The 13108-nt window shown below is 36.9% G+C and overlaps 4 protein-coding genes across 5 annotated transcripts; 1 reads left to right on the top strand and 3 right to left on the bottom strand.

Annotated features, from left to right (window-relative positions):
* Positions 1-2854: 2854 nt before the first annotated feature.
* LOC119984715 (monothiol glutaredoxin-S5-like) lies at positions 2855-3448 on the top strand. Its single transcript, XM_038828795.1, has one exon. The coding sequence runs from the start codon at positions 3008-3010 to the stop codon at positions 3314-3316; it is 309 nt and encodes a 102-aa protein (XP_038684723.1). The 5' UTR covers positions 2855-3007; the 3' UTR covers positions 3317-3448.
* Positions 3449-5282: 1834 nt separating this feature from the next.
* Positions 5283-8483, bottom strand: LOC119984359 (transcription termination factor MTERF15, mitochondrial-like). 2 transcript variants are annotated; one of them, XM_038828270.1, is made up of 3 exons: positions 8346-8483; positions 7625-7766; positions 5283-6202 (listed from the first exon to the last, which is right to left on the bottom strand). In XM_038828270.1, the coding sequence occupies exons 1-3, from the start codon at positions 8358-8360 to the stop codon at positions 5349-5351; spliced, it is 1011 nt and encodes a 336-aa protein (XP_038684198.1). In that variant the 5' UTR covers positions 8361-8483; the 3' UTR covers positions 5283-5348. The 2 variants fall into 2 exon arrangements, with proteins under 2 accessions (XP_038684198.1, XP_038684197.1); XM_038828269.1 differs by lacking the exon at positions 8346-8483 and adding an exon at positions 8216-8257 and having other exon boundaries at positions 5283-6208; positions 7631-8146.
* Positions 8484-8517: 34 nt separating this feature from the next.
* Positions 8518-9708, bottom strand: LOC119984284. Its single transcript, XM_038828149.1, has one exon. The coding sequence runs from the start codon at positions 9706-9708 to the stop codon at positions 8518-8520; it is 1191 nt and encodes a 396-aa protein (XP_038684077.1).
* Positions 9709-10551: 843 nt separating this feature from the next.
* LOC119983608 lies at positions 10552-12947 on the bottom strand. Its single transcript, XM_038827289.1, has 2 exons — positions 10909-12947; positions 10552-10799 (listed from the first exon to the last, which is right to left on the bottom strand). The coding sequence occupies exon 1, from the start codon at positions 12534-12536 to the stop codon at positions 11322-11324; it is 1215 nt and encodes a 404-aa protein (XP_038683217.1). The 5' UTR covers positions 12537-12947; the 3' UTR covers positions 10552-10799; positions 10909-11321.
* Between the last annotated feature and the right edge of the window lie 161 nt (positions 12948-13108).

Genomic DNA, 13108 nt, shown 5'->3' with positions numbered 1-13108 from the left:
CTATCATAACTCATCGAACGGCTGAGAAGAAAATCAAGCCAATGACAAACGCGCGAGTACGAAAAAGTCAGGTGAACTCGCCAGGAAATCGCGCAAATTATAGCCATCTTAGATATAAGTAATAGATAGATATTTATTTGCAATTAAATACAGCCATCTACATGATTCATGAAGCACAAAAATATAAAATTTCTTTTTTTTTCCTTTTTTCTTCTTCATGTCTAGTTTGAGAGTGTCATCTCTAGTTAATTTGAGAGCGACGTTCGCAGAAACAACAAAAAAAATAATTTAAATCAATATTTAACCAAGGAAAAATGCATTGAAATCCACCATATTCGAGAGAAATTCTTAAGGATTTTTAATGTATTTCTTCAAAATCAAAGCTAAGGACCACTAAAATTGGCTACAATCCTAATTGGGTGAAAAATGCAAAAACACAAAAATTATGAAAATACCCATAAAACATTAAAATACTCATTTGATTTGAAGCCCTAAACAGTGGAATTTATCAAAAATAATATGGAGGCTAGTAGCATAGCACTAGTCTTGATCGCAACTTCGAAACAAGTCACCTGATCAAATTTTGTGCGATTCTGATAACGTGACATTTGAATCATATATACTAGTTGGTTTTTCTTGTAATATTATAGTATTATACCACTAGTCCTACATCAGACAGTTTGATCCCAAAATTATTTTTGGTCTTAAAAATTTGTCGTTAATCATGTTGTGTCAATTAATTAAAGTTGACCAAATATTATTCTGTTTTGCAGGGCATCGGTTGGAACCACATGAGGAACACGTGGTAGAAATTAATTCAGATATCAAAATAAAGCAACAGCATAAAATCAAATCCCTTTTGCTTTGTATATATATACTCATTTGTACGTACCAATTAATAGTATGCAAATATGCAATAGACAGCCAAAGAATCTAAAACCTAATCCACTTATTTAAGGGATCGAGATTGGTCCATTGAACCACATTTTTGTAGACGCTAGGAGATTGTTAGAAGTAGTTATCCTCTGGGATTCGGGTGCAAACAAGAAAATCTTATATACGTGTATTCGGAGTAAGAATAAAACTCCTAACTTTTGAAAAATGATAGACTCTCTCCTAATCGTTATTTTTACTCTCACCTAAACTTATGTATATGCAATTATGCATGGAAGTGATGAGTTGGGTCAACCTAGTCAGTTCGAGTCCATCCCCTCCCTAAAATCTTTGAAGGAACTTAGGGTCCGTTTAGTTTTTTTCTATTTTATCTGTTTATAATATTTTTTTATTTTTCCAAAAGCTGCTTCTTCTTCTTTTTCTTTTTTTCATTTTTTATTTTAAAGTTGTTTTCCAATAATTTCATGTTGTCTAAAATGAACAACTAAACGTGTTTCGAGTTTACTTGTCCAAATGCATGGATGAAGTCTCTTGGATACATAAACAGCCTTTGACTTTCGTGTTGACTCATTCAGCAAGACTCTGGCCCATGGGCTTTTTCTTTGGGCTACACGCTTACGTAGAGTATCCATCTTGCATAAACTCAAGTTTAAAAAGGTAGAGAAATTCTTTTGCAAGGTGTTTAAATTCCTAGTTTTGATAGATACTCTCACATGATCTTATTAGGATCCATTTGAGTGTCATTCCCTCACTTGTATGATCACCATGGATGATGCAAAAAAAAAAAACAAATAATAATAATAAATCATGACGAGTAATCATGGGTTTTTTGTCCCATGTAAATTCCGGATATTTAGATTATCTCACTTTCTCCAAACAAGGGTGGAATCAAGAATCTATATGAGGGGGGTAAAAGATTGACGGGGGTTCGGGGGCAGCATCCTGAAATTTTTTATGATTATTTACTAAAAATTTACTTAATTTCTCATTGATTGTAATAAAATCAAAGTGTAAAACAAAAGTATCATTGAATACATAAAGACTATGTATTTACAAGAAGTATAACCACTGTCGTTGAATCCATTGATCTAGATCATATGTATGCAAAAAAATTTCATAAAGTTTGGTAATAAGGTTTGGTGTGGTGTTGGTTCTTTTTCATAGGCTTCATGTTTTCTAGGTTGGGAAAACAAATAGGAATCACATGATCAAACCATAAAGAGAAATCGAACACAGAGAAAAAAAACTACTATGACAATCCTCTCTTCTAATCCTCCTAAATCAACAACTTAATCCTCGGTCCCCACATAACTCCGCCCCTATCTCCAAGTATCATAAAAGTATTAATTCACTCCAAGCCAACTCGACCACGCCTTAATGCAATTGATAATATTACAACGAGAATATATATACTGAAGAATATATATAGTTGCAATGTTGTATCAAAGGATGAAAATCAATTCCGAATTAATGACATACATGGCTAGGTATGAGTGTATGACGTTGGTCCAATATAGTTCACTATGATATAGTATGACGTTGGTCCAATATAGTTCACTATTCATATCTCATACTGAAAGTCTGAAACGTGTGGAATAATAACTTAACTTGGAGGGTCCCTAATCCCTATCTATATACATACATATATATCTATATATGGGGTATATATATATATATGTGGCAAATTTCTAATCTTTCAAATCTTTATTCTCTCTTTCGGTTTTCATGATGAAATCGAATTGTCTCTCCACCTAAGCAGATGCTCTCATACAGATTGGCAATATTACATAACATCTTTCTTTATACATACATACATACATATATATATATATATATATATAGTTTCTGACTTTCTGTTCAAAGAAATTCAGATTCACCACTAAACTCCAAACAGAACCATTCTTTTTCTCTTTTTTTTTTTTTTCACTATTTGATGTTCTCTATTTGGCCTAGGCTGGTATAAATAACCCTCCCATGACAGTCTTCTCCTCATCACTACAAAGTAAGCCTCCCTTTTCAAGTCTCTTACAAAAGCTTCATATATATACATATCTATACATACATACAGCTAGCACTCAAAGCGTGATCTGTTTACATCTCTCTATATATATACATGGATACATCACTCAGAGGCATGGTGGGAAGTAGCCCACTTGTGATATTCAGCAGGAGCAATTGTTGCATGAGCCACACTGTGGTGACACTCATTAGCAACTTTGGTGCAAACCCAACAGTTTATGAGCTTGACCAAATTCAAAATGGACAACAGATTGAGAGGGCACTGCAGCAGCTTGGGTATCGGAACGTACCGGTTGTGTTCATCGGCCAACAATTGATTGGAGGAGAGCAGCAAGTGATGAGCCTTCATTTGAGGAAGGAGCTTGTTCCACTCCTCAAAAGGGCAGGAGCTCTATGGCTTTGAGCTTAGATAACCAGTTTTCATGGCATTACCTTATGTACCTTACTTCTTCTGAGGGGGTGATGATCACTGTTACATTCATCTCCCTTTGTGTTTGTAGCTTCGAATAAGTAAATAAAGTTACCAACTTTAACAATTAAACTCATATTACATTTCGGGTATTAGGATTTGTCATACGGGCAACAAAGGGAGCACAATATCGCATGATCTGTGGCATCTGCCAAGACTTTATCTCATATAAGATCTACATAACTCAATCGAGTGACATATAAGTAAATGTTTAGTCTCTCTTACACAATTATCACGTTTTTTGAACCTAAAAACCATTGACAATGACGGCCCACGAAGACTTGGTTCATTTGGACTTTGATGCCCAATAGGGTATCGGAGCAACGACTCGATCCATTTGAACATAACATCTACTTGTCCATTTGTTGGGTCTGGTAAGACTTTATTCCACATCAAATTGATATAACTCAACCGAGTAACATATCAGCAAAGATCCAATCCCTATCACACAATCAACATATTTTCTGTATCTAAGAACACAATGATGTTACTTGGGTCATAAGGATTTTCTTTGTTCAGCGTATGGAACAATAAAAAATTGTGAAGATGAATCACGTGTCTAGATTTCCATACCCTTTCGGTGCTAGATAGATGCACAAAAAAAAAAAAAAAAATTTAGAAGTGATGCCAAATGATTTTGTATAGACAACGAATCTTAACCCAAACCTGTGAGGCAGCGAACCGTCCACGCAATCTTACACACAAATATCCACCAAAGTTACATTCCCTTTCTGAGCTTCATTGATGGGCCAATTAATAAGAGTCGGCCCATGGGCCAAGCAAATGCAAAATCAAGCGCCCACAACTTGGATAACCATGCCTTTCCATATAAAATGCATAATTTTTTCCCCCTTTTATCACCTTTGAAAAGTAAAAGGAAAAGGCGCATCTAGAGAGAGCAACCACTAAGCGATAGTCTATTTGATTATCTTTATGGACTTAAAGTGTACGTGCCCGAGGTTGGGATTCGGGAATTCAAATCAACTAGCTGAGAAATTTCTTTGTGAAATCTTGGTTCTATGAACTTATCCCACTTCGGGGCCTTTATCAACAGGACTTCAGAAAAATTAAACAAGTGACCCTTCAAAGATAAGCTTCTAGCATAACCACAGTATCCCAAAGTGAAATTGCAGAAGGAACAACAATTTCAACCAACCTGTTTTTTGAACTAGTTGTCCAACCTGTATCAAGAGACAAGAAACTATACAACAAATTTCTAGAAAACAAACTTTTCATCAGCACTACAATTCATCCATGGAAATATACACCTGCTTATTTGATATACAGCCTTAAACTTTAAGAAAATAAGCTGATACTCACACTCAACCCTTCATCACCACTAGAATTCATCCACGGGCACGGATTTAGCCCTCACCACAATCAAAATACAATGACAGAGTAACTTTTCAATGCTTTTGAGTTTGATTCACTAGATCAGAGGCATGTATTTACAAAGAAACTTCGAGTGATGACTGCTAACTTTGAAAACACTTCATGTATTGTGCAAATAATGATGTACTACTACCATATTATCCACCAAGTGGATTGTTCAGAAGTGGAAAATGTGCATTATTAATCTATCAGCACAGCTCATCTTTCAAAGGAATTTCCATCAATTCGCAAATATAAATAGAGCAAGTCTTGGGCTTTACTCATCACTTGGAAATATACAAAATTCAAGGAAGCACCTATGAGCATGATTACGACTGGTAATATATGCAATGCAACCAGATAAGCTGCAATTATGTTTCCAGAAAGCTTTAACGAAGCAACAGGAGAAAGTGAAACAATGCCTAAATTAGCTTTCATGTGTGTCTCCATCAACTTACTACCTTAAACAAATTTAATTGAAAGTTAGATGTCTAAATAAAAAAAGAAAGTCAAAATGCACAAACAGAACTACACATAGCAGAGCCGTGATCTTAAACTAGATGGGATGAAATCGACAATCCTCATGCTACAATGGTTACAATTCAGATACTCCAAATCCAATTCCCAAATCAGAGAGTTTCATTTTCCCTTCAAAGATATCAGACAGTTGAGGCTCTTGCTCTTGGTATCTATTCACAAATCTTTTCAGAAAGATATCGTCAGCGGGATTTATAACACTAGATAAGGCAGGTTTTTTATTGATTAATCCTTTGAAAAGCAAAGCTTGAATTACTGAATACCTGGGAATTATCCTCTTCTCCATGCTATAGCTTACAACACTTGGTGCTTTAGCAACATCAGGTGAAGCCCAACCCATTTTCGACACAAGAAAATCCATTCTTCTTGAGATACTCTCCACAGACAAAGTCATGCAATTGGGATACCGTCTAAAAGCCAACAAGATCTCATCTTTGGAAAAACCCCACTCTTTAAAGGCTTTCAATTTGCGTTCCCATGAATCACGACTCAGTCCATTAACTATCCTAAGTGCAATGATAAAATTCTTCTCCGAAGGGTTAAATCCCATTCCACTAATCATCTTGACAAATGCATCAAACTTCTCAGCCTTGTTGCACAGCACATGAGCATCACGCGTGACCAGTAGTAACATAGATGAATGTGGTACTCCAAGACGTTGTAAGAGTGAGATATTGGGAGCAGCAGTATTATGCAAACCATAGAGGAAACCTGCACGCTTTAGCGCATGTGCAACCTTCTCATCATCTTCGAGCAAGTTCTTTAAGAAATTATAAGTGGGGATGATTTGATTCTTTAGGCTCTGGCGCAACATAATCCGATTTGAACTGACCACATCTGCAAGGGCAGCTCCTGAAATCCCCACAGACTGAAGAAACTCAAGTTTGGGTAAAAGGGTCTTCTCCTTGTCGGCTAAAAGAAGAGTCGGTGATGACTTGATAAGTTTGGAGATTTGGCTATTGGTGAGTCCATGGTCTCTAAGAAGTTGAACGACAGAATCTGGTATCTTAGGGTTTTCAAAATTGACCTTCTTGGATAAGGATTTCGCAGTCTCTAAGGAGAACCCACATGAGTTTATGAGATAAGACACAGTAAATGGAAGTTTCTTCTCTTCCTGGTCTGCTATTGCAGTCTTCTGGTTGCTTGACGAAAACGATTTGGCGATAATAAGATATTCATGATTATCAAACAAACCCAAATGGGTATTCAAATTTCGTAATGGAAGTCGCAGTAATTGCGTTCTTTTGGTCCATTGGTAACTTAACATTGCGAGAGAAATGGACTAAACACGACAGAGGAAGATACTTGAAGCTAGCTCAGAACGAACTCACCGTTGAAATTATCGACAACATTTGCAATGTAAGTGTTCACTGATGCTTTCCGATCCCCCAATGCAAGGTTTTCTGCTGCAACTCGTCCACTAACAATCTCCGAATACCAAATCGAAGACGCACAATCAAACAAATCCAAAGGCAGTTTTTCTAGGGTTTAGGTCATTTTTAGGAACGGTCAATGAGGAGGGACAAGAACGTCCATTTAATAAACACATATATACTTCCATTTTTCACAAACAACCCATCTTTTACAAACATTTAATAAATTTACGTCTTTTTTTCTGAATTAATCAGATGCACCCCTTCCACTCTCACTTTGGAGGTTGGACAATAAAAAATCAGTGTATTTAATTAATGGTTATTTTAAATTTTAATGCCACATAAATTTAAGGTTCCATAAAATGAGAATGTAACATTGTTCTTATACAAATATATATGTATTTTTTTATAGTATATATATTTAGTAATAGAAAACGACATCATATAAATTTGTCCTGCAAACATCTAATGTGGATCTAAGCTCATACTATTAAGGGCACGCGTAGAGAAGTTTGGACAAAAATAGATATATCCTTTAACTTGAACATTTATAGTGTGTTTAGATTAAGATATTTGAGAGGAAGGAAATGGAAGGAAAATGGAGTTTCCTTTCAATTCTCTTATTTGGATAGTTTATAAAAAATTAAGGAGAGGGTTTTGAAAATGATTGGGATAAATATTTCATTAAAGAGAGGGATTTAAAGAGAATTAGGGGGAAGATTTTATTCCCTTCCCCCAAATCCCTCAATCCAAACACACTACTAATGTGGACCTAAACTCATGTTGTCATGGACGCACGCAGAGAAATTATAACAAAAAAACAACTACACCCTTAAACATGAACATCTGATGTTGACCTAATCTCAGGTCGTTAGTGCCCTGAGTAGAGAAGTTCGTTAGTGCCCTGAGTAGAGAAGTTTGGAGGAAATCAATACACCCTTTAACGGACAATAATCAAACCTGAAAACAAAAATATTGTTTGGTTTCATGTTTAGATCAATAGGGGTTTCAAATTCAGCTGATTCTCCAGGTACTAAATCACACTTCTTGAAACTCTGATGCAACATGTTTCCTTGGACATTTGCTAACCACTGTTGCACAATCTGAGACAAAAAGAAGAACAAAAAAATAAACCAATGTTGCATAGATTTAACAAGATCCTGGCTATTGAGCATGTAAAGAGTAAACCTTTACCTTCACCTCCACCTCCAAAAGAAGAAAATATATGCTACGGCCCCGGAGAGTTGCATAAAAACAACAGAAGTTCCATTCATTACCCAGATTCAGATTCCGTCAAAAAAAATAAAATAAAATAAAACATTCCAGAGAGGTCATCTTATTCTTCTACTACACAAAATTGTTTGCTAAGAATAAAAATGATCAGTAGCGACATCATAATCCGCACCCTTTGCCCATTTTCATCAGGTATAGTCCAGCTTGCCCATGAAGGCATGTCCATGAACATCTAGGAGAGAGTGATAGACTGTTGAGAGAGAGATATTCATATATAACACAGAGATATCCATTCTAATTTTTTAATTGAATAACTTACGCTTCTCCCCGCTTCAGGAAGCACATATGAGCATGATAGGTATCTGGTAATATATGTAATGCTACCATATAAGTTGCAATTATATTTCAGAAAAGTTTAAAAGAAGTAACAGGAGAAAGTGAAACAATACCTTCATCAGCTTCATGTGTGTCTCAATCAAGTTACAACCTTATCTAACTCGATTGAAAGTTAGACGTCTAAATAGAGAAGAGAAAGTCAAAATGCACAGACAGAACTACCCATAGCAGAGCCGGGATCTTAAACTAGATGGGATGAAATAGACAATCCTCATGCTACAATGGTTACAATTCAGATACTCCAAATCCAATTCCCAAATCAGAGAGTTTCATTTTCCCTTCAAAGATATCAGAGAGTTGAGGCTCTTGCTCTTGGTATCTATTCACAAATCTTTTCAGAAAGATATCATCAGCAGGAATTAAAGAACTAGATAAGGCAGGTTTTTTCTCTATTAACCCTTTGAGAAGCAAAGCTTGAATTACTGAACACCTGGGAATTAACCTTTTCTCCATGCTATATCTTAGAACACATGGTGTTTTAAGAACAGCGGGTGAAGCCCAACCCATTTTCGACACAGGAAAGTCCATTTTTCTTGAGATACTCTCCACAGACAAAGTCATGCAAGCGGGATACCGTCTAAAAGCCACCAAGATCTCATCTTTGGACAAACCCCAATCATTAAAGGCTTTCAATTTGCGTTGCCATGAATCATGACTCCATCCAGTAACTATCCTAAGTGCAATGATAAAATTCTTCTCCGAAGGGTCAAATCCCATTTCACTAATCATCTTGACAAATTCATCAAACTTCTCAGCCTTCTTGCACAGCACACTAGCATCACGCCAGATCAGTAGTAACAAAGATGAATGTGGTACTCCAAGACGTTGTAAGAGTGAGATATTGGGAGCAGCAATATTATGCAAATCATTAAGGAAACCTGCACGCTTTAGCACATGTGCAACCTTCTCATCATCTTTGAGCAAGTTCTTTAAGAAATTATAAGTGGGGATGATTTGATTCTTTAGGCTCTGGCGCAACATAATCCGGCTTGAACTGACCACATCTGCGAGGGCAGCTCCTGAAATCCCCACAGACTGAAGAAACTCAAGTTTGGGTAACAGGGTCTTCTCCTTGTCGGCCAAAAGAAGATTCGGTGTTGTCTTGATGAGTTTGGAGATTTGGGTATTGGTGAGTCCATGGTCTCTGAGAAGTTGAAGGACAGAATCTGGTATCTTAGGGTTTTCAAAATTGACCTTCTTGGACAAGGATTTCGCAGTTTCTAAGGAAAACCCACATGAGTTTATGAGGTACGACACAGTAAATGGAAGTTTCTTCTCTTCCTGGTCTGCTATTGAAGTCTTCAGATTGCTTGATGAAAACAATTTGGTGATAATAAGAGATTCATGATTATAAAACAAATTTCGTAATGGAAGTCGCAGTAATTGTGTTCTTTTGTTCCATTGATAACTCAACATTGCGAGAGAAATGGATTAAGCAAACAGAAGAAGATAATTGAAGCTAGCTCAGAACGAACTCACCGTTGAAAATGATCGACAACACCTGCACTGTAATTGTTCACTGGTGCTTTCCGATCCCCCCATGCAAGTATCAAATCGGAGATACACAATCACACAAATATGCAGTTTTTAGGGTTTAGGTCATTTTTGGGAAGGGCCAAGGAGGAGGGACAAAAACGTCCATTGAATAAACACATATACTTCCATTTCATCCATTTTTTTACAGACATCTATTAAATTTATTGGGGTGTTCGTCGGGTTTTTTTTTCTCCATTTTTTGACAAAAATTTAATCAATAGTTCATTCAATTATTATCCATTCGGTCATTTTTTTGAATTTTCCATTTGTCCTCATATTTAATAATAACCAACCGATTCGATTGGCTTAACCATCAATTTAATTTGACACGACTTTTTTAGACAATCCTAAAATTTAGATCTTTTTTTCAAATTAATCATATGCATCCCTTACGCTTTCACTTTAGACAAAAAACCACTGCGTTTTTACAAATGATCCAACAGAAACTCCATTTTCCATCAAGGACATGTTTTCTTTAAACCGTGACCTCCATTGCCATTGTATAGACATAATTTTTTGGAAGGGTCATGGAGACGAAGGACAAAACATCTATTGTACAAATACACATTTTTTTAAAAGTATACATATTTAGTAATTGAATATGACATCATATAAGCAAGTTCGTTGAACATTTGATGTGGACCACGACTAAGGTTATCATTTGTTATGGCCGTGCGCAGAGAAGTTGGACAAAAACACATCATTTAATTTGCACATCTGATGTGGATCAAAACACAGGTTGTCAAGGCCGCAAACATAGAAGTTTAGACAAAAACACATACACCCTTTTGACGCTTCCAATAGATTCTATTGTAAAGGCATGATCAAACCTGAAAACAAAAAATATGGTTTGGTTCACGTTTAGAGCAATAGGGTTCCAATTCAACTGGTCCTCCTGCTACTTAATTACACTTCTTGAAACTCTGATGCAACATGTTTCCTTGGACATTTGCTAACCACTGTTGCACAATCTGAGACAAAAGGAAGGAAAAGAAAAAACCAATGTTGTATAAATTTAGCTTAATCTTCAAGATCCTGGCTATTGAGCAAGTATGTAAAGGGTAAACAGTAAACCTTCACCTTCAAAAGAAGAAAATATATGCTGCGGCTACAACAGAAGGTACATTCATTGCCCAGATTCAGATTCCATCAAAAAAAAATTCCAGAGATGTCATCTTATTCTTCTACTTCACAAAATTGAATGCACAAACTTAAAATGATCGGTAGCCACGTCATAATCCACACCCTTTGGCCTTTGCCACTGATTTTTGATCAGGTTCAGGTATAGTCCAGCTTGCCCATGAAGGCCTGTCCATGAACATCTAGGAGAGAATGATGGACTGCTGAGAAAGAGAGATTCACATAATCACATATAACACAGAGAACGGAATCCAGCTACTTATGCTTCTCCCCAGCTTCAAGGAAGCACGCAATTATATTTCAAGAACGCTTAAAAGAAGTAACAGGAGAAAGTGAAACAATGCCTTCACTAGCTACAACGGTAACAATTCAGATACTCCAAATCCAATTCCCAAATCTGAAAGTTTCATTTTCCCTTGAAAGATATCAGACAATTGAGACTCTTGCTCTTGGTATCTATTTACAAATCTTTGCAGAAAGATATCGCCAGCGGGATTTAAAAAACTAGATAAGGCAGGTTTTTTCTTGATTAACCCTTTGAGAAGCAAAGCTTGAATTACTGAACACCTGGGAATTAACCTTTTCTCCATGCTATATCTTAGAACACATGGTGCTTTAAGAACAGCGGGTGATTCCCAACCCATTTTCGACACAAGGAAATCCATTTTTCTTGAGACACTCTCCACAGACAAAGTCATGCAATTGGGAAATCGTCTAAAAGCCAACAAGATTTCATCTTTGGACAAACCCCACTCCTTGAAGGCTTTCAATTTGCGTTCCCATGAATCATGAGTCAATCCAGCAACTGTCTCAAGTGCAATGATAAAATTCTTCTCCAAAGGGTCAAATCCCATTCCACTAATCATCTTGACAAATTCATCAAACTTCTCAGCCTTAAGGCACAGCACTGGAGCATCACGCTTGACCAGTAGTAACATAGATGAATGTGGTACTCCAAGACGTTGTAAGAGTGAGATATTGGGAGGAGCAATATTATGCAAATCATGGAAGAAACCTGCACGCTTTAGCACATGTGCAACCTTATCATCATCTTTGAGCAAGTTCTTTAAGAAATTATGAGTGGGGATGATTTGATTCTTTAGGCTCTGGCACAAGAAAATCCGGTTTGAACTGACCACATCTGCAAGGGCAGCTCCTGAAATCCCCACAGACTGAAGAAACTCAAGTTTGGGTAAAAGGGTCTCCTTGTTGGCCATTAGAAGTCTCGGTGTTGTCTTGATGAGTTTGGAGATTTGAGTATTGGTGAGTCCATGGTTTCTGAGAAGTTGAAGGACAGAATCTGGTATCTTAGGGTTTTTAAAATTGACCCTCTTGGACAACAATTTCGCAGTTTCTAAGGAAAACCCACATGAGTTTATGAGATAAGACACAGTAAACGGGAGTTTCTTCTCTTGCTGGTATGCCATTGAAATCTTCTGATTGCTTGATGAAAACGATTTGGCGATAATAAGATATTCATGATTATCAAACAATCCCAAATGGGTATTCAAATTTCGTAATGGAAGTCGCATTAATTGCGTTCTTTTGGTCCATTGATAACTTAACATTGCGAGAGAAATAGATCAAGCACAGCAGAAGAAGATAATTGGAGAGCTAGCTCAGAACGAACGAACTCACCGTTGAAAATTTTCAACCACACTTGCCCTGGCGCTTTTCCGATCTCCTATTGCAAGGCTTTCCTGCTGCGACTCGTCCGCTAACAATCTCTGAATACCAAATCGAAGATGGACAAGCACCAATCGGAAGGCAGTTGTGGAGGGTTTAGGCAATTTTTGGGATGGGTCATGGAGATTGGAGACGAGGGACAACAAAAGATTTATCATATTATGCCCTGTTTGGTGGGCAAAGCGAGCGGTACCGCTAGCGTCAGAAAAGGTAGGGGGCTAGGGGCTTACGCTTAGCCATCAAGGTTAATCAGATATCACTTTGTTCATACAAATGATCCAGTAGACTCCATTTCTTAGCTTTTTTTTCCAAGAAACTCATCCACGACAGTCACATTGGACTCCGTCTTATATGATAAATTTCGGTGTACTTGAGCTCCCATCCCACATGCACCGGGCAATTATAAGACCTTTGGTCTATCAGGGTAGCTTCAAAAATATGACTTGACTGCGGT

Source organism: Tripterygium wilfordii, chromosome 18, assembly GCF_013401445.1.
Source record: "Tripterygium wilfordii isolate XIE 37 chromosome 18, ASM1340144v1, whole genome shotgun sequence".
Taxonomy (NCBI): domain Eukaryota; kingdom Viridiplantae; phylum Streptophyta; class Magnoliopsida; order Celastrales; family Celastraceae; genus Tripterygium; species Tripterygium wilfordii.
Note: the sequence above shows the minus strand (reverse complement) of the source record. Positions and strands in the feature narration are given on the sequence as shown.

Excerpts from the sequence above, each read along its gene's own strand:
- LOC119984284 (XM_038828149.1), bottom strand. The coding sequence starts at position 9,708 with ATGTTGAGTTATCAATGGAACAAAAGAACACAATTACTGCGACTTCCA.
- LOC119983608 (XM_038827289.1), bottom strand. The coding sequence starts at position 12,536 with ATGTTAAGTTATCAATGGACCAAAAGAACGCAATTAATGCGACTTCCA.
- LOC119984359 (XM_038828269.1), bottom strand. The coding sequence starts at position 7,838 with ATGCTCAATAGCCAGGATCTTGTTAAATCTATGCAACATTGGTTTATT. Across the intron at positions 6,209-7,630 it reads GAAACCAAACAATATTTTTG|TTTTAGCCGACAAGGAGAAG; the intron begins TTTTCAGGTTTG and ends CACCGACTCTTC.
- LOC119984715 (XM_038828795.1), top strand. The coding sequence starts at position 3,008 with ATGGATACATCACTCAGAGGCATGGTGGGAAGTAGCCCACTTGTGATA.